Below are 20,063 nucleotides of genomic sequence, written 5' to 3' on the forward strand. Positions count from 1 at the left end.
CTGATGGAACCAAGTACCTAAGTGATGGCTTAAAGTGACAACAGCAGCAGTTACACCAAATGAACTGATTTTTTGAAAATTATTTACTAAAATAAACAAGTACATTTTCCTTTTCAGTATAAGTTACATAATTGCATACATTTTCAGCTCTTTCTAGGTGCTTCTGGTAATAAGGCAGCAGCAGTAGGCTGATGACTAGAACTTTCAGCATTGCTCTGTACACAAGGAGTCAGTGCAAGGATATTATATTTTCCAGCATATACATTTTACTGAATACATTGAAGATGAACCTCATTTTTATCTGATACAGCTGAAGCAGAAGTGGACTGTAGTGCAATTCTTGCTTATGGGAAAAGAAAGCCTGTACAGTTAAATATGAATGATTAGTTTACTGGGAGCAGTTAATAAAACACTTAACTTAGCCACAGCTATTTGTGCTTCATAAAAAACTTATGCAGGTTATAAACTAAAACCCCATCTGTAAGAGGAGTTCTCTGTAGAGTAGTGCTTACTGCAAAACGTACAATGTTTCAGATCTGCTTTGGTGGTAGAACTTCCATGTGCTATCATGGAAAAATGTTTCCAGAAGAAAAAAACCTCTTACAAATCAACAGCCAGCTTCCTGACAAAAGGGAACTGGCAACTTTGAAATGCTCATTCCCTTTCTCTGTGAAAGAACAAGCCCTGACAAAGGAGAACATGTATTGTGTTAAAAGCTATAGTGGCACAAAAATCAAAACTGGCCCCTGGGCAGGTTCATCAGTTCAATACCCATGTTCTGCAGTTCAAGTTTATTCAATGTGGCCTTAACAGACCATATTAGACTACTAGAGGAGGAGTACTCTGATATCTCCATCAGTCTTGCTTGAAGTCAGTGAAGCAGGTGTTTCAGTCACTAGCTCTTCTTACTAGGAATACACAGGCTCAGAATCATGCAAACTTCTTCTTTGTAGCTGTAAATCGTTCCATGTACTACAAAGAAAACAAACAAAAAAATCTAAGATTCAAAAATTCAAGATTTATTGCTATAGAAAGCAGCTAAGTTTCTGCTCGCAAACTCAAAAGCACTCTGCATCTGAAGCATATTTTTGTTTCCCAGGCATAAGCATTAGAGCTTTAATTTCAAACAAAAACCCAAAAAAAAATTCTGCCATTTGCTGTAATTCAGATTAATGTTCTAGAAAGAAAGTCCTCACATTGCTGAACAGTCAAATCTCAAGTGTTAAGGATGAACTAACATTGAACAGTTATGAACACTGCATAATAGGAAGCATCCATTATTTTTTGTCCCATCAAAGTGAAGACACACCTGTCATCACTAGCTACCCTTCAAAAGATGCTGATGAAAGAACACTGATCCTGAATCCTATGAGAAAGCTAATCTTTGAAGAACTCTTGAAATTCTTTTCATAGGTTAGTTACAAATCCAGTACCAGTGACAATACCAATAGACTGTTTGTGCTTTTATTCACCAGCATAAAAGCTTAGTATTCTGAGGAGGCACTGGGTAAGGACTTCACCAGAAGCTTCAAAAAAAAAAAAAAAAAAAAAAAAAAAAAGACACAAACCTTGTCGTAACCTTCCAGTTCTCTGAGTTTCTTGATTTCAAAGAGGTTGCCTTCTACTGCAAGCAGTGAGATCTGGGAATCACTGAGGATACTCTGAGGAAGCATGCTGAGTTCTAGACAGTTTTCTTCTAAACGCAAGACTTTGAGGCGTGGACAGTGGGAGATCTGCACTGAGATCTGGGAAATCTGGTAGAAATAAAAATACAAAGAGAAATGGGATTAAAATATTAGTGATCCACGATTACATCAAGTGATTTCAGACTAATATGGAACGACTACCATGTTGTAAATATAAACTACATTAACAGTAACTACTTAACAACAATGCATAAGCAACAATAATGGTAAAAAAAAAACAAGTAACTTCTTTTTCTTCTAGGATAACAGGCAACCTACATATCTGTTTATCAGATTCCTACTCAAGAACTATTTAAATAATTTTTTGTATGATTAAATTCAGGATTCGTTAGTTAGTCAAATCAGGCAGCTGGATGTATTAGTACACAAATTCTAGTTATGATCCCTCATTTCTGTTGTGTCCAGGAGATGTCTTTTAGCTATAAAGTTTTGATAGTCTCAGCTTATGTTCTGTGGATGTACTAAGTCCAAGATAAACCATGTCCTAAATCTACATGCCCATGTTATCTCAGTTACCAGACCTGATTCTGATTCAAATTGAGCTCAATAGCCTGCAATTCTCCAACAGTGTCAGGTACATTTTGGATCTGGTTTTTGGAAAGATCTACCACATCCAAGTGGCGAAGACCACAGAGTTGTGTAGGCACAGTCCGAAGCTGGTTCCCAGAAAGACTCAGGGTTTTGAGAGCCGAAAGTTGTCCAAATGCAGCCGGTAGCTGCCTCAGGTGATTGCCATTCAAGTGTAGTGTTTCCAGTTTTTTCAGTTTACACAGCTCCTCAGGTAAAGCAGCTAGAAATAAATGACAGAACAAAGACATGACCTAAACAAAAAGCAGTAAATATTCATACCCATTTACTTCAAACAAGCTTCTGCATGGAAAACAGTGCTGTATTACAATAATTTCTGACAGGATTCCTCCCTATTTTCCAATGAAGACACAGATCCCTGCACAGAAACTTAAGTCCACTAACAACACATGCCTTTTAACCACCTTCTATAAATATCTTAAAAATAATCTGCAGACAAGGCAGACCTTGCCTTTTTCACAGGCTGAAAACACTACTCAGAGGATTTTAGACTATGCTAGCCACTTTGCTAATGTATTCTATGACATTTGAAGTACCACACAATTCACAGCTTCAGGTCTGCTGCAGCCCTTTTGAAGGTATTACTCAACTCACTCAAAAGTTTGTTCTCAGATAACATATCGTATCATAGCAGCATATAAGCCTCACCAGGTAAGTTCTGCTGGTGTTCATTCATCCCTCATTCTACCTACACACTCGTATGACCTATAGCACTCCTGAATTCCATTGTAAAGTCAAAGACGTTTGTAAATTACGTTTTTTTTCCAAAAAGGCAGATAATACACAATTAATAGATAAAAACGTTAGTAATACACAATTAATAGATAAAAACGTTAGTTTCTTCACCTCATCCTAATTTTTCCGTAAAGTTGGCTGTTTGTCCAACAGAAACCGTAACAACCATTGAATGGCCAGCAACATTTTCTACAGATCATCTTCATTACCTGTTCTCTATGCAAGTACTAAACCATCTAACTCTGTTAAACCTTCAGATCAGACAAGTCACAGCACAGAAACGTTATGGTTTGAAGTACTTACGTGACATTGTAAAACTGATAATACAACTAAGTTGGCAACTAGTTTTGAAGAATTTATGGTTTGGGGTTTTTTTTCCTGTACAGGAATTCCAAAGATTTCAGTTTAGGTGACTAAACTCCCCATTTACATCCTGTGAGAGTTAAATCATTCAATTTAGTTTCTGATCAGAAAAGTCAGGCTATTATTTTAAAAATCTGTAGAAATATTAATTAGCAGGCATACTCAGCTTGTTGTTGTTTAGAACAAGGCTCTTCAAAATGGAAAATTTTCCAATGAGTGGTGGCAAGAGCTCTATTTTGTTGTTCGACAAGTCTATTGTCCTTAAGTTGCTTGTTAGCTTCTGCAGATCTTCAGGAAACTATAGGGGAGAAAAAAAGATACAGCATTTAAATAGTTGATACAACTTCAAATGTTCAAGTTACACAGCTTAAAATTTTAATTGAAATTTGTATCGCTCTTACATATTCTCTTGTCACAATGTCCAATCACCCAAGTCCAGAGGAGGGCAACAAAGCTGGTGAAGGGTCTAGAGGGTATGTCCTATGAGGAGCAGCTGGGGGAACTGGGATTGTTTATCCTGGAGAAAAGGAGGCTGAGGGGAGACCTTATCGCTCTCTACAACTACCTGAAAGAAGGTTGTAGTGGGGTGGGGGTCAGCCTCTTCTCCCAGGCAACTAGCAACAGGACTAGACGACATAGCCTCAAGCTTCGCCAGGGCAGGTTCAGGTTAGACATTAGGAAAAATTTCTTCACATAAAGGGTTATTAGGTATCGGAACGGGCTGCCCAGGGAGGCGGTGGAGTCACCATCCCTGGAGGTGTTTAAGAAAACACTGGATGTGGCACTTAGTGCCATGGTCTAGTTGACACAGTGGTGTTAGGTCAAAGATTGGACTCGATGATCCCAGAGGTCTCTTCCAACCTAGTCAGTTCTGTGATTCTGTGACCACAGTGTGCGACTAAGTTGGCAAATTTGCTTACTACATACTCTTAAAAACATTTTTTCATCTGAGGAAGGGACAAGGGATATAAAGGAGATAGTCTAACATCTAGGAAGAGCAGTTTTTAAGCCAAAGAATTTAAATTAAAAAGGAAGAAGGCAGTATACCATGACACAAGCTCATTTATGTTTTAGTCCTCTTGTGTGTTTCTTGTAAACATGCCTGTCATTTAAAAATATTCAACAGCTAGTTAACAACTCTGCATTTTAGCAGAGTAGGATTGGGAAATTTTTCTCTTGCTTTCCTTTTAAAATAATTATGTAAACCATTTTCCTTATTCTTATTTACATTCTGTACCCTTTTAATCTGCACTTGGCACTGAGCTGAAAAAAAGAAAAACCTAACAATCACCATCAGCAAGTCCTGGTCAATAGACCAGTAGTTTGGAATATCTTTCTAGGTAACAGTACAGTTATAAAATTTACAGTTTTCCCCTCAAGTTTACAGCCCTTTTTTAAAAAGCACAATATCGTAACTAGTACTTCTTGAATACACATGCACTCTAAAGCCTAAGCTCATAAGCATACAAGTGACTTGACAGATAAATCCTCAATCAAAAGACAATGCAAGAAAAATCTGCCCTGCAAAAAGGAAAAAAAAAATTATTGGAAATAATATTATCCATCAATATGTATGAGAAATACATGTATGCAGTGCATTATGACAATGAGGTGGGAATTTCTCTCCAAAAGTGTCAGTCATACACACAAACAGCCACACTTCCACTACAGTTACATTACCTCTGTAAGCCCCTTTCCCGTTAGCTGAAACACACCAGTTTTCTGTGCTGTCTCCAGGTGGGCTTTTAACGCACTATTTCCCATCCTAACAGTTCCTGTCAAGCGTACAGAGTTTGAGTGACAGTCTCCGCCAGTTTCTCTCGGTTATTCTGTCCTAGAGAACTGCAATACAAAGTCTCTGTGATAAAGCAAATGTAAAAAGTCATTTTATGTGTACTGTCTTCAATGCCACAAGCACTTGAACATACTTAACTGTTTCACTGCTGCATTTTCATCTCCCTCATAACTAAAACCTAGGACTTGAAAGATTTACCTAGCTTAAGGTGCCTTCTTTATAGCAGTTTGAATACTGAAATGATGCAACAAAGATAGTTAAAACTAAGCAGAAAAATTGCATACTTTCCAGATTTCGCCTCTTTCAGGGTCCAGGAGAAACTGGCCGTGATTTTAGTGGCACCCACCAGCACTGATCTGCTTTCAATACTTGTTTTATTTCATTTTTTTTTTTGGAAACATTTGTTTCATTTAGAGACTTGACTCCTTTGCTGTGACTCTAGATGCAGACACACGACATCCATCTCCCGTAACTCCAGCAGGGTTTAATCCCCAGAACAAACTACGCCGGGTTACAGGCCGAAGGATTAGTGTTAGGTCTGTAGCCGGGAGGTGGGGAATAAAGCCCAACACAGCACGTAAACAGTCGGGACGAGGAGCCCGAGAGAAGCATCCCTCCCCGCCGCGATGGCTGGAAGCGGCTCAGCAGGACTCTCGGCAAGGGGGACCCTCAGCAATGACGCGCTGCAGGCCCCGGTCCCTCCTCCTCAACCCCGAACCGGCTGCTCCGGCCCCACCGAGGCCGCCTGGCCCTGGCCCTGGCCCTCGCCCCGGCCCCGGCCCCGGCCCCGCCACCGCAGGGAGCTCCGGCGCGGGCGGCCCGGCCCGGCCCGGCTCAACCCACCTATACAGGCGCCGCACGGAGCAGCGGTGGCGGCGGAGCCACCCGCACCCTCCCCCGCGCTCAGCCTCCACCCTTCGAGAACCGACGCCTCAAAACCACTCACCGGCTCCCCCGGAACCGGACGCGTGTCACCCTCCTTTCCTGCCACACTCAAGATGGCGGCCCCCCGCCGGCCGTGGGTGCCGCCATCTCGTCGGGCTTCCGGGACACCTAGCATGGCGGAGCGTCGCCGCACAACCCCAGCTGCGACGGCGGTCGCCCGAGCCGGGCCCTGTAGGGCGACCGGGCCCAAGCGCGGGGCGCGGGAGCTGAGCCGGCCGCGGGGAGTGAAGGGCGGTGAGGAGCGGAGCCGCCACTGGGAGCCGGGGCAGCCCACGGCGGCGGCCGTCCTGCTGGCGCGGTGCTTGGCGGCGGGTGTCGTCAGCCAGGTAACGGCCCGGGGGCCCGGAGAGCCCTCTTCCCGCCTCTTTCTCTGCCCTCTGTGCCCGGCCTTCAGGTACCTGTGTCCTGACCGCAGGTGCAGTGCCTCACACTCAACCTTCAGGTTGGCAAACCTGTGCTGTAGTGCCTGACCCGCTACAGGGCCGGCTGCGTGTCTTGAAATAAGGTGAAAATGCTAAACCGTGTTACTGTTTGCGTAAATGCTTGTTAATTTGACAGGCAGAGAAGTTTTCCCTTTTATTGTGGGATCTCTTACATTTTTGGCTGATGGCAGCTTTCCATCCTAGGAATAACTCTACCTTGTGGTGTGTATCTTTCTGGAGTGTAGACATGAGGTTTTTGACGTCCGCTAGTGCGTTCCAGCAGCATGCAAGCCAGTATCGTTGAGAGTGCTCTCATACTGCGTTTTATGAAATTTTATTTTCACTTGTGTTCATTTTCCCCAAATAACGCATGTATTTTATGAGTTGTCCAGCTGAAATTTACTGCATTGTGTAGTGCAAGAGATTAACAGTAACTTTAGACTTAAAAGCCAATCTTGATAATTTGCCTGATACGTTCTTGCTGCTGAGTGCATTTTCTCCTGTTTTTCTTTCGCAGGAGACATTGCATTTAACCTGTAGAAAAGCCCCATGCTTTGTGAAATTCTCAGAGATAGAAAAAATGGCAAACATCCGAGCTGAAATCAATGAGGTACAGCCTTTACTGTTGTCAGTGTACACTCAACACTTCAATACTTAGAGATACTACATGTCACCTGATGAAGTATTAAACTGCAATGTGCTATTGTTTCATGTTTTGGGTTTTTTTTTTTAACAGTTTAGCTATTTAACAGTTGGCACTTTTTCCTCAGTGGACTGAGTTGTCATAAAGAAAAGAACAAAATTATGAAACAAAAGTTTTCAGTATAACTGGAAAGGTACAGCAGCTTGCATCTTTTGACTGAAGTGTTACCTGAAGTTTTCTGAAGAAACTGAAGAATAAATAAGAATTTGTAGTTGACTTACATTCACAAAAATGTATTTCTTTGTAGGCAACTAGACCATTTTGTCTATGACCTCCGTCATTTCCTATTGCCCGAATTAGCTGTTGGCTTGTATTTTATGATGATGTTTTCTGAGCATTTGCTCACTAGTACAAAAACTGTGTTTATTAAATTACACAGTGTGGGCTCCAGCAGCTACAAAGCCTTACAGCTACAAGGCAGTGTGACAAATTCATCATTTACTTTTTTGGACAATTAGTTAAACTGCTGGCATCATTCTGTATTGATGGGCAGAAGGAACAGTTTCCAGCTCCCAGTAAGGTGGCTACTTACCCTCCTTTGCTTGAAGGTTTCACATACAAAGTACTCTCTGACAAATGTTCAATATGCTATGAGTGAAGCGGGTATATTTTTGTCCTCTCCTCGGTGATCAAGAAAAGCAAAGCAACAGTTCTCTGTGTGTCCCGAGAGACTGATATGTCATCCTCTTCTATACTTTCCTTAGTCTTCTCTTGTCTAGCCCAATCAACCATAACTCTTTCAGCCACAGGCAGGTATCTGCTGCTCTTGAGCTGATTTGTCATTGGAAAGAATTAAAGCTAGGAGGTTCACCTGAGAGAGCTTCTCCCACAGCTAAAAAAACCCAACACAACACAAACCAGTCATTGCCAGGAGGAGACGTGGGGCTATGAGAGGTTCTTTAGTAGAACTATGAAACTGCTTTGTAGATGTACGTTTCTGTGGTTTAGGAATGAATTGCAGGATCTGTCTTTTCCAGCACAAATTCCGAATAAATGACCAAATTTTTTCGTTTTTTTTAAAACAGTCTTTTCCTATTGACAAAAAAATCCCCACCTAGTAGTAGAAACACTCGAGAGGCATAGTAACGTACTCTCATGCAAATGCTCACCCTTTCACACATGCGCTTTCCCCCATCCTCCTGCTTTCTCCCTTTCTACTTCCTCCCCCACCCCAAAAAAGTCAACAATATCTGGATAAGTATGTTAAAAATGCATTTTATTATTATTGTTGTAGAAGAAACTGAAAGCTGAAATTCTGCAGCTGGAGAAGGAGACAGCAGATATTGTTCACCCTTTTTACTTAGGTAAGTGCATTTGTGCCTTAGAAGAACCAAGAGTGTTAAATGACTTCATGAGCAGATAAATGTTTCATCTGAGTACATGACATTTCTAGAAGTTATTGCAGCTGTCTCCACTGTATAGCTTGTTAGAGGTGGCAGGTGTTTTATTAGCCCCTAAAGAATGCTTCCATACTGTCAAAAAAGTTGTGTGTGTGGGTCAGCTCCCCAGGGTCAGTGGAGCATCAGGAGTTCTGAGATCATCAGTAACCTGATTTGCTTCCCTCGGCCTGTGTGCTACTTTGCTGCTTTTCCAATAACTCAAATGTATTTCTGCTGCATCTGTATGCCCCTAAAATTACTTGGATTTTTATGTTAGTATTTTGAGGGCATATGTATTCATTTCTTTATTATTTCGCACTTTTCCCACTACGATTTGATGGATGCTGAAAAACTTTCTAGCTTGCTGCTACTGTGTTAGGCTAGTGAAGTATGTTGTAATGCTTCAGTGCTGTGGTATAGTTTAAGAAGTCAAGTTTCATCTCAAAGATAGTTTACTTAAAAACTATAAATAATATAAAACAATTAACAAAGCTATGTCTCTAAAAAGTAGGTATTATGACTTTAAGGTGCATGCTGATACTAAGTCCTATGCACTCCAACAAAAGTCATTCTGATTAATGATATCTTTCTTGAGTGTAAGCTGTCCAGTGCAATAGATGAGACTTTTTCTTTCTGTCTTTCTCCAGAAGAAATTTTGCTCTTGTTTTAGCAGGACAGTAGTTTCAACTTTGCAATTTTATTTTATAGGCAAAAAATGTGAGATTTTACAAGATATGAACAGACACTTGGAAGCCGTACTGAAGGAGAAGAAGGCTCTTAGGAAGAGGCTGATAAAGCCCAGATGTCAAGAGAGCCTGCCTATTGAGGCTACTTTCCACAAGTAGGCATATAGAAAATAATTGTTCTTTGTTTGCATGAGTCCAAATTAATTTGAACTAATAGGCAGTAAAAACTGCATGCTTTCATTCACTTTTCCCTTGAGAAGAATATAAATAAAAAATGGTAGCAGAACCTCAGCTAATGGCTAGTAGTTAACTCATTGCTAAATTCATAGAAAGGTAGTGATACATATTTTGATGAATATTTGCCTAGGTTATTCATCTTGTCTTCTGAAGATTACACAATAATTTGTGTTGTATTGTTTTAAACAGATGTGTTAAATGCTTGATTCGTTATGCTTCTCCATGGGTATGAATTGTTACTTCAGCATTTGGTGTCTTCCTTTCACTGTGACTTGCTCAGAATAAGTATGTGAATGATTCACAGACATGCATAGTATATGTTTTAAAAATACAGTCCTTCTTCTCATGGTCTAAAAATCTAGTCCAGTTACTGAAGAAGTGCATATTCACTTCTGTAATTCGTGCCCTGCTTGTTGCTGAGAGTCATATAAGAAGTGTAATTGCAGATAAATTATTTAGGTTAGGAACTTGCATAAAACTGGAGGAGACAACTAAGAAAACCCACAGGGGAAAGAATTAAGGGCTTGGAAGTATTAAACCTGCATTGTTTTGCACAACTTTCAAGCAGGGGGCTCATTCTTGGTTACAGGTATGTAGTAGAGTTGTTGACTGAGGCTGTGACTTTCATTGAGAAGCTTGAAAGCCATTTGCAAACCATAAGAAGCATCCCTCAGATACCGAACATCATGAAAAATATGGTGAGTAACAAAAGAACTGAGCCTTGTGTCTCCTTCAGCATTAAGAATTCAATGCTGTTTTATTGTTTAGGTTATTTTTATGTCCTGCTAGATTGACAGGATGTCTAGAGATAAAATGCAACTCTTCTCTGCCTCAGGACACTGCTTTGACAAAAACAGAGGTGCTTGTCATGGAGTTGGAGGATCTGGCAGACCAAATATTGAAATGGAGAGAACTGCAAAAAGAAGTATATTCTGACAGCATCTGCAATACTGCTGAATTGGACTTTGACTTACCTTTAACCTAACAAATAATTTTCCTCAGATAGGATGTCTATTCAAAGAACTACCTGTTTATGGTCTCAGGTGAAAAGCTACAACATAGTTGTGCTTTTAATCCCACAGGGACTTTCTAGGTAGTTATATTTCTGTTCTTATGTAACAGTTCTCCAACTATTAAAAACAAAAAAACAACAAGGACAATAAGCAGTAGCTCATAGGAAGACAAACTATTGAGAAGACTGTTAAGGAGTTCCTTTTTGAAATGCTATGCACTATGCACTTGCTATAGTGTCTGTTCATTTTTATAAGCATCTTGATAATACACTGTATTTTGTATGTTACTATAAAACTTCAATAAAAGCACTAGATTTCAAGAGCTCAGTTTCTTGGTGTCCTGGTTTGGCTCAAACCAGGCCAAATAGTCTTAGAGAACCCAAGGTCACTGCTTACGAGTAAAGAGCCGAAGGGGGTTGTACCTGCAGGGAGTAGTGGACGGGGCAGGTGACCCAGGATTGACCAGCAAGGTATTCCATCCCATACATGTCATTCTCACTTTCCTATTTATCACTAACCCACTGCCTCCTGGAGGTGGGGCCCAGGAGGGAGGGGCCCTCCTGTCTCCCACTGATTGGTACCAGCTTTGCCAAATCTCCAGTTAAAAGCCTGCAGGTGTGATGGCAGTGGAGCTTTTGCATTTTGCCCTCTGCCCGTGCTGGGTGGAGCTACTGCTTTTTCCCCTCTGCCTGTGCTGGGGAGAGCTACTACATTTTCCCCTCTGCCTGTGCTGGGGGGAGGTACTGCCTTTTCCCCCTCTGCCTGTACTGGGGGGAGCAACTCTGCCTGAGGAGGATTTCCAAGCTCTTGATCTTGGTTTTGTACCTATTTGTATATATTTGGTTATTTCTATTATTATTGTTATTATATTCTTTTTCATTATTATAGTTTATTAAAACTGTTTTAACTTTCCAACCCATAAGTCTCTCTCCCTTTTCCCTTTCCCTTTCCCTTGGGGGGGGGGGGGGAGAGGGTTAACAGAGAGCATCTGCCACCTGGTTAATAGCTGGCCCAGCTTTAAACCGTGACAGATTTATTGGCGCCCAACGTGGGGCATGAGAGAAGCTCCAACAGGTTGCTCTGATAAGTTGAATCCTGGCTCTGGTGGGAGGAGACCCGGAGAGCTCAGCTGAGAGAATATCAGATTTCTTCCTTTGAGATTTACGAGGGGTTGGAAATTAAAACAGATAGTGAAGATGGTGATGTCATTTTTGAATGCTGTGTTATCTCATCTTTTTATGGAGTTTCTTTCACAGTTGAGTATTGCAATGATGCCTTACCTGCTGTGGGCACTGTGTTATTGCTTGCTTCTTATGAATGTTTACATGCAGTTTAGCAGTGGGCGCTGGTCGAAATGTATTGTTTTAGTATGGGGTTTGATACTAATTTATGCTGTGATAAACTGGGCAGTTAATATTCCGATCTCTTATCTCTATGACACAATGATGGGCAGCTTTAATCGCGAATCAGTAGCAGCAACTTCATCTGCACGCTCCAGGCGTCCTTTAGCTGATTCTGTTAATGATTACACTTCCAGTTTTACTTTGGGAAATAGTACCTTCTCCTTTTCTGCCAAGCTGATTCCACTAGATTTTGCGAAATTAGGATGGTGCTGTCTAGGTGGCATGTTTTTATTTTTGGTTGTCCTGAATGTGTTTCTGATGTGGGATAAGATCACATATCGGTGCAGGGACAGTTGTAGGTGTTATGCAGCCACCTCAGATCCTACAGTGTGTACTGCCGCTACAGCCACTAAACCCACTGAAACCTTGGCAGGCTGTACCACAGCTGCTACACCCCCCAAGATGGCCACTGCAGCTACTCAGACTCTCAGCACTCCCACAACAGCCACTGCATCTACTCAGACTCCAGCATCTATCGAATCTGTACCAATTGCTCCTGTAACCAGGAAGAAATACCAAAAGAAATCAGCTTGTGAAGTGAAGGATGATGACTCAGAGCCTTCTAAGGCAGAGCCATCATATGACCCAGGTGAGGGCCCTTCTCAGGCAGAGTTAGGGCCTGACACAGATGGGGGTTTCCTCGATCGTCCTTTTAAAGCAGACCCGTCACAGAAGAAAGGCCCTTCTAAAGCAGAACTATCACAAGAGGAGGACTCGGACGTAGAGATAACCTACCACTCCTTATCCCTGAAGGACCTGAGAAATATAAGGAAAGACTTCAGCCGTTATGACAGTGAACCTATTATTACCTGGTTGCTCCGATGCTGGGATAATGGGGCAGATAGCATGCAATTAGATGGCAGAGAAGCCAGACAGTTGGGATCCCTGTCCAGAGATGGTGGTATTGATAAGGCGCTCGCAAGAAAGTCAAACACTGTCAGTCTCTGGAGGCGACTCTTGTCAGCTGTAAAGAGCAGGTATCCCTATAAAGATGATGTTATGAGCCACCTAAGCAAATGGACCACTATAGAAAAAGGTATTAACTACCTTAGAGAACTGGCTGTGCAAGAGATTATTTATAGACACCTACGGGACATTGTAGATCCTGTAGATTCTGATGAAGTGGAATGCAACCGATCCATGTTCCGGAAGGTTGTGAAGAATGCTCCACCGACATATACCCATACATTGTCAATATTAGTATGGGGAGAAGATGCTATGGCACATTCTACTGTGGGCGAAATGGCTAACTGTATGTGACAGTATGAAGATAGTATTTCTTCCCCACTGCAGGCACGCATCTCGGCTGTGGAAAAACTGACTAAGGAGAACAAGGACTCATTTAAACAACTGTCAGACAAACTGTCCATGATCGAGAATAAACTTGACTCTCTACCTACACAGGCGCGCGTTGCAGCTGTTAAGAGAAAACGTTCTCCTACAGGACCAGCTCAAAGGAAAAGGAACACATCACGAGGTATCCTGTGGTTTGCCCTGCGTGGTTATGGGGAGGACATGAGCAGAGGGCATGGACAACCTACCAGTACCCTACAGGCACGAGTACGTGAGTTGCAAGCTAAAAGAAATACCAGAGAGAATTTTTCTAGGAGGATGGCTGCTCCAGTTACCAGTGAGCAGGACCCCAGTCAGGGGAGATGGGCCTCAAATCACTTTTTCCCAAGTGTGAATAGGAGAAATGAAGGTCCAGTCCCTGTGAGCAGCATGAATCCATTTCTTAATTAGGGGGGCCCTGCCTCCAGCCAGGTGGAGGAGAGGGACAACCGGATTTATTGGACTGTGTGGATTCGATGGCCTGGCACATTAAAACCACAAAGGTATCGAGCCCTGGTAGACACTGGTGCACAGTGCACCCTAATGCCATCGGATCATAAAGGGGCAGAATCTATCAGTATTTCAGGAGTAACAGGAGGATCTCAAGTGTTATCTGTATTGGAGGCCGAAGTGAGCCTAACTAAAAATGAATGGAAAAAGCACCCCATTGTGACTGGCCCAGATGCTCCGTGCATCCTTGGCATAGACTACCTCAAGAGAGGGTATTTTAAGGACCCAAAAGGGTATAGATGGGCCTTTGGTGTAGCAGCTGTAGAGACTGAGGACATTAAACAGCTGTCTACCTTGCCTGGCCTCTCAGAAGATCCTTCTGTTGTGGGGTTGCTGAAGGTTGAAGAACAACAGGTGCCAATTGTTACAACGACAGTGCACCGACGACAATATCGCACCAATCGAGACTCCCTGATCCCCATTCATAAACTGATTAGACAATTAGAAAATCAAGGAGTGATTGGCAAGACTCGCTCACCCTTTAATAGTCCTATATGGCCAGTGTGAAAGTCTGATGGAGAATGGAGATTAACTGTGGACTATCGTGGCCTAAATGAAGTTACGCCACCGCTGAGTGCTGCTGTACCAGACATGCTAGAACTTCAATACGAACTGGAGTCAAAGGCAGCCAAGTGGTATGCCACCATAGACATTGCTAATGCATTTTTCTCTATTCCTTTGGCACCAAAGTGCAGGCCGCAGTTTGCTTTTACCTGGAGAGGTATCCAGTATACCTGGAATCGACTGCCCTAGGGGTGGAAACACAGTCCTACTATTTGCCATGGACTGATCCAGACTGCACTAGAAAAGGGTGGAGCTCCAGAACATTTGCAATACATTGATGACATCATTGTGTGGGGTGATACAGCAGCAGAAGTTTTTGACAAAGGAGAGAAAATAATCCAAATTCTTCTGCAAGCTGGTTTTGCCATAAAAAGAGGCAAGGTCAAGGGACCTGCCCGGGAGATCCAGTTTTTAGGGATTAAATGGCAAGATGGGCGTCGCCAGATCCCGATAGAGGTGATCAACAAAATAACAGCTATGTCCGCACCAACTAACAAAAAGGAAACACAAGCCTTCTTAGGCGTTGTGGGTTTCTGGAGAATGCATATTCCAGATTACAGCCAGATTGTATGCCCTCTTTATCAAGTGACCAGAAAGAAGAATGATTTTCAGTGGGGCCCTGAACAACGACAGGCTTTTGAACAGATTAAACAAGAGATTGTGCATGCAGTAGCCCTTGGACCAGTCCGTACGGGACAAGATGTTAAAAATGTGCTCTACACCTCAGCTGGGGACAATGGTCCTACCTGGAGCCTCTGGCAGAAAGTGCCAGGGGAGACTCGAGGTCGACCCCTAGGATTTTGGAGTCGAGGATACAAGGGTTCCGAGGCCAATTACACCCCAACTGAAAAAGAGATACTGGCAGCATATGAAGGAGTTAGAGCTGCTTCAGAGGTAATTGGTACTGAAGCACAACTTCTCCTGGCACCTCGATTACCAGTACTAGGCTGGATGTTCAAGGGTAAGGTTCCCACTACCCATCATGCAACTGATGCTACATGGAGTAAATGGATTGCATTAATTACACAGAGGGCTCGAATAGGAAACCCTAATCGCCCAGGAATCTTAGAAGTGATCATGGACTGGCCAGAAGGCAAAGACTTCGGAATGCCACCAGAAAAGGAGGTGACACGTGCTGAAGAAGCCCCACCATATAATGAACTACCAGAGGATGAGAAGCAGTATGCCCTGTTCACCGATGGATCCTGCCGTCTTGTAGGAAAGCATCGGAAGTGGAAAGCTGCTGTATGGAGTCCCATACGACGAGTCACAGAAGCCACAGAAGGACAAGGTGAATCAAGTCAATTTGCAGAGGTAAAAGCCATCCAGCTGGCTTTAGACATTGCTGAACGAGAAAAGTGGCCAAGACTGTATCTCTATACTGACTCATGGATGGTAGCAAATGCCTTGTGGGGGTGGTTAAAGCAGTGGAAGCGAAGCAACTGGCAGCGCAAAGGGAAACCTATTTGGGCTGCTGAATTGTGGCAAGATATTGCTGCTCGGCTAGAGAAACTAGTCGTGAAGGTACGTCATGTAGATGCTCACGTACCTAAAAGTCGGGCAACTGAGGAACATCGAAACAACCAACAAGCGGATCAAGCTGCTAAAGTGTTCCAAATAGATTTGGACTGGGAACATAAAGGTGAACTATTTTTAGCTCGGTGGGCTCATGACACTTCAGGTCATCAAGGAAGAGATGCAACATACAGATGGGCTCGTGACCGAGGGGTGGACTTAACCATGGACTCTATTGCACAGGTTATCCATGATTGTGAAACATGCGCCGCAATTAAGCAAGCCAAACGGTTGAAACCTTTGTGGTATGGGGGGCGGTGGCTGAAATATAAATATGGGGAGGCCTGGCAAATTGACTATATCACACTCCCTCAAACCCGCCAGGGTAAACGCTATGTGCTTACCATGGTGGAGGCGACCACCGGATGGTTGGAAACATACTCTGTGCCCCATGCCACTGCCCGGAACACTATTCTGGGCCTCGAAAAGCAAATCTTGTGGCGACACGGCACGCCAGAGAGAATTGAGTCGGACAATGGGACTCATTTCAAAAACAGTCTCATAGACAACTGGGCCAAAGAGCATGGCATTGAATGGGTATATCACATCCCCTATCATGCACCAGCCTCTGGGAAAATTGAATGGTATAATGGGCTGTTAAAAACTACCCTGAAAGCAATGGGGGGTGGAACCTTTAAAAACTGGGATAAACATCTGGCACAAGCTACCTGGTTAGTTAACACCAGGGGATCTATCAATCGAGCTGGCCCTGCTCAGTCAGACCTTCTACATACAGTAGAAGGAGATAAAGTCCCTGTGGTGCATGAAAGGAATCTATTGGGAAAAACTGTCTGGATTCTTCCTGTAACGGGCAAAGGTAAACCCATTCGTGGGATTGCTTTTGCTCAGGGACCTGGATGTACTTGGTGGGTGATGTTGCAAGATGGTGAAGTCCGATGTGTCCCTGAAGGTGATCTGATTCTGGGTGAGACTACTTAATTCTGAACTGCATGTTGTTGCTGCATAAGTGTCTTTTAGGTTAAGACAGTGGTGATGAGACCGGAGCTAGCTTCATCAAGTGGCGTCCAGTAACCTCCTCGAGTCTGACATCTTTAACCTGCAACCCGTGGGCACGAACCATGACAAAAGAGAGACTGCTAGCCAGAAAGACTGCTGAGAGACTGCTAACCAGATGGAAACCCACAATCCTGAACCAAATGAACTTGATGGACTTTTTGCATAAAGATGAATCATAGGCTAGTGATATGTATATATATATTTGAAAATGAAAAGGTAGTGGTGATCTGAGTATGACATGAATGGTATGGAATAAGGGGTGGAATGTCCTGCTTTGGCTCAAACCAGGCCAATTAGTCTTAGAGAACCCAAGGTCACTGCTTACGAGTAAAGAGCCGAAGGGGGTTGTACCTGCAGGGAGTAGTGGACGGGGCAGGTGACCCAGGATTGACCAGCAAGGTATTCCATCCCATACATGTCATTCTCACTTTCCTATTTATCACTAACCCACTGCCTCCTGGAGGTGGGGCCCAGGAGGGAGGGGCCCTCCTGTCTCCCACTGATTGGTACCAGCTTTGCCAAATCTCCAGTTAAAAGCCTGCAGGTGTGATGGCAGTGGAGCTTTTGCATTTTGCCCTCTGCCCGTGCTGGGTGGAGCTACTGCATTTTCCCCTCTGCCTGTGCTGGGGAGAGCTACTATATTTTCCCCTCTGCCTGTGCTGGGGGGAGGTACTGCCTTTTCCCCTCTGCCTGTACTGGGGGGAGCAACTCTGCCTGAGGAGGATTTCCAAGCTCTTGATCTTGGTTTTGTACCTATTTGTATATATTTGGTTATTTCTATTATTATTGTTATTATATTCTTTTTCATTATTATAGTTTATTAAAACTGTTTTAACTTTCCAACCCATAAGTCTCTCTCCCTTTTCCCTTTCCCTTTCCCTTGGGGGGGGGGGGGAGAGGGTTAACAGAGAGCATCTGCCACCTGGTTAATAGCTGGCCCAGCTTTAAACCGTGACACTTGGGTTTTATTTTGTTGTAAAATCCTGTAATTAAAAGAACAATGCAAAGTCTTAGGTCCCAGCTTATACTTCCATAGGAGATCCAAAATTAAACTAGATTCTGTGATTCTGTAAGTTACAGTTTATTACGGCTATGATGTGGTTGTGTGGGAACGCAGGCAATGGACTCGGTGATATGTGGCATGTCTACTGATTTGCAAACCACATTCTGTGATAGTGATAAATATATTCTTCAGTCTCTCCTTTTCTGCTGCTTGCACTATCTCCATTGCCACCCTTAGAGTAAAACTCTTGTTCCATGAGTATGACTGACAGTTCAGCAAAAGCATTGATTGTTCCAGTTCGCAACCTTGGTGACTTTTATGTCATGGAAAGACTTGTTGGTAAAATGTCGCTGGCAGGACATCTATAAACCAGGACAGCTGGTTGTCTTTGGAGGATGTCCAGTTTTATGTTCAGGATACAGATGCAAACTGGAAGTGGTGCAAGTGTGTTCCTTTCTACCATTGTGTCATTTATGTTATCTGAATTCTTCATACATCCAACCGGCTGATTTCTATTTCTGAAAATAAAGGCCCTTTATTTTTTGAGAGTAACCAGTAGGTGGCTCAGTAGCACACAAATTTCACTGCAGTTTATCTGACTTGCGTAAAAACTTAAAAGTCGAATTAAGGAAGAAATCTTTGGCTCTTCGTTGAGCAGACTCTGATCTGACTTAGTTGTAATTGATCTACTCTATATTTGAAATTTTCTGAGAATACCATTTTAATCTTTGTAGACTACATCATTCTGCTGGGTGTGATGTCAAGGAGTATAGCTTAATAATTCTCTAGTATACTATGTAAGTGTAGCAGATGTTCCTCTCTGCTGCTGCTGAGAAAAGAGGATAGAAACAATTTGAAAAGTCAAGCAGAATGTCAGTAGATAGGATCTGAGAATATAAACTGGCATTTAAGTCCCATAAACTTGAATGGGATCTTTGTGTGAACAGTTGCTGTATGTCATTGCAGGATTTGGGTCCAAAGTCCCACATCACTGTCATTTCAGATGTGGACATGAAGGTCTTCCACACAATTGCAGAGGCGGAGCTGGCGTTTGTGCTGAAAGTCCTTTGCACACTCTGTGGAAGGGGAAGAAACAGAATCCAGACTTCTGGAATCATCGTCCTGTGCCTCTGTCACAAGCTTAACCTCTCTCTCATTGTCTTACAGGGATGATTTAGGTCAGGCAAATTAAAGCTGTTGTAATTTAACGCTTCCAGAAATAGGATGAAAACATTTCTAGTTTGTTCATTGTAATTCCTTGACATGAAGACAGACGTGTTTTTGCCATATCCCAAAAGTCAGGCATATTTTCATCTTTTACTGTATCCATTATTGAAGAGTTAACTGTGGAGGTGGTAGAGTTTAGCTAATACCATTTGCCATTGACATACCAATTCATTCTTTAGTATGATTAAAGGGATCATCTTTAGTATGATTAAAGGGAAGTAAACAGTGATTCACAGCTTGTGGGTATTCATTTTAGCATCTTTCTGGTGGGTCATGAAAAGCGTTGTGTCCAAAGGATCCATCCTGTACTTCACTCTGGAAGATTTCTGTATTGTGGTAGCTTTTTCATTTAGATTTAAGGTTTCTGGAGCTTAAGGCAAATTGTCTCATGAGGAGAACTAAAAGTACAAATACAGATAAAAGGCAATTTAAATGGGAGTTGTTTAAATGGACTGTAAAACGCTCCTGTATGATATTCAGATATTGCTCAGAGTTTCTAATATTTTGAAATGCAAACCCAGACAAAGTCCAGTTAAAAATGAGTAATGACACTGGCAAAAAAAACAAACAGGAATTGTCTGTTGAGCCTGGCATCTTGTTTACGTGTGCAGCCAATGCTGCTTCCTCTCACATCTTCACGATAATGTTGGTAGCTGACGGACAATATTCTAAAAGCTTTTTTTTTTAAGTTTTGGTAGTTTTTATATTACTCTTATCAACCTTTATCAATGCCACAGTTTGACATTGATTTCAATTATAGTTCTTTGGAAGTTTCAAAATTTTATTTTACACAATAAGTACAACCCACATAAAGATTGGAGGTTTTCAAAGGAATTTAAAACACTTGAGGGCTTTCCTTT

General features: G+C 42.6%; 2 protein-coding genes across 7 annotated transcripts; one reads left to right on the plus strand and one right to left on the minus strand.

Annotated features, from left to right (window-relative positions):
* Nucleotides 1-121: 121 nt before the first annotated feature.
* Nucleotides 122-6,148, minus strand: LRRC57 (leucine rich repeat containing 57). Of its 5 annotated transcripts, none has more exons than XM_068398560.1 (6): nt 6,134-6,148; nt 5,073-5,250; nt 3,555-3,690; nt 2,228-2,496; nt 1,569-1,754; nt 122-972 (listed from the first exon to the last, which is right to left on the minus strand). In XM_068398560.1, exons 2-6 carry the CDS (start codon nt 5,154-5,156, stop codon nt 931-933), a joined length of 717 nt encoding a protein of 238 aa, XP_068254661.1. In that variant the 5' UTR covers nt 5,157-5,250; nt 6,134-6,148; the 3' UTR covers nt 122-930. The 5 variants fall into 5 exon arrangements, with proteins under 5 accessions (XP_068254661.1, XP_068254664.1, XP_068254660.1 ...); XM_068398563.1 differs by having other exon boundaries at nt 5,073-5,167; nt 6,134-6,144; XM_068398559.1 differs by lacking the exon at nt 6,134-6,148 and adding an exon at nt 6,031-6,120.
* Nucleotides 6,149-6,211: 63 nt separating this feature from the next.
* Nucleotides 6,212-19,344, plus strand: HAUS2 (HAUS augmin like complex subunit 2). Of its 2 annotated transcripts, none has more exons than XM_068398556.1 (6): nt 6,212-6,458; nt 7,072-7,164; nt 8,492-8,561; nt 9,345-9,477; nt 10,149-10,257; nt 18,943-19,344. In XM_068398556.1, the coding sequence occupies exons 1-6, from the start codon at nt 6,246-6,248 to the stop codon at nt 19,147-19,149; spliced, it is 825 nt and encodes a 274-aa protein (XP_068254657.1). In that variant the 5' UTR covers nt 6,212-6,245; the 3' UTR covers nt 19,150-19,344. The 2 variants fall into 2 exon arrangements, with proteins under 2 accessions (XP_068254657.1, XP_068254658.1); XM_068398557.1 differs by lacking the exon at nt 18,943-19,344 and adding an exon at nt 10,395-11,047.
* The last annotated feature ends 719 nt before the right edge of the window (nt 19,345-20,063 follow it).

This window comes from Nyctibius grandis, chromosome 4, assembly GCF_013368605.1.
Source record: "Nyctibius grandis isolate bNycGra1 chromosome 4, bNycGra1.pri, whole genome shotgun sequence".
Classification (NCBI taxonomy): Eukaryota; Metazoa; Chordata; class Aves; order Nyctibiiformes; family Nyctibiidae; genus Nyctibius; species Nyctibius grandis.

Excerpts from the sequence above, each read along its gene's own strand:
- LRRC57 (XM_068398560.1), bottom strand. The coding sequence starts at position 5,156 with ATGGGAAATAGTGCGTTAAAAGCCCACCTGGAGACAGCACAGAAAACT. Across the intron at positions 3,691-5,072 it reads CGGGAAAGGGGCTTACAGAG|TTTCCTGAAGATCTGCAGAA; the intron begins GTAATGTAACTG and ends TCTCCCCTATAG. Across the intron at positions 973-1,568 it reads AACTGGAAGGTTACGACAAG|TACATGGAACGATTTACAGC; the intron begins GTTTGTGTCTTT and ends TTTTCTTTGTAG.
- HAUS2 (XM_068398556.1), top strand. The coding sequence starts at position 6,246 with ATGGCGGAGCGTCGCCGCACAACCCCAGCTGCGACGGCGGTCGCCCGA. Across the intron at positions 7,165-8,491 it reads TCCGAGCTGAAATCAATGAG|AAGAAACTGAAAGCTGAAAT; the intron begins GTACAGCCTTTA and ends TTATTGTTGTAG. Across the intron at positions 10,258-18,942 it reads CGAACATCATGAAAAATATG|GATTTGGGTCCAAAGTCCCA; the intron begins GTGAGTAACAAA and ends ATGTCATTGCAG.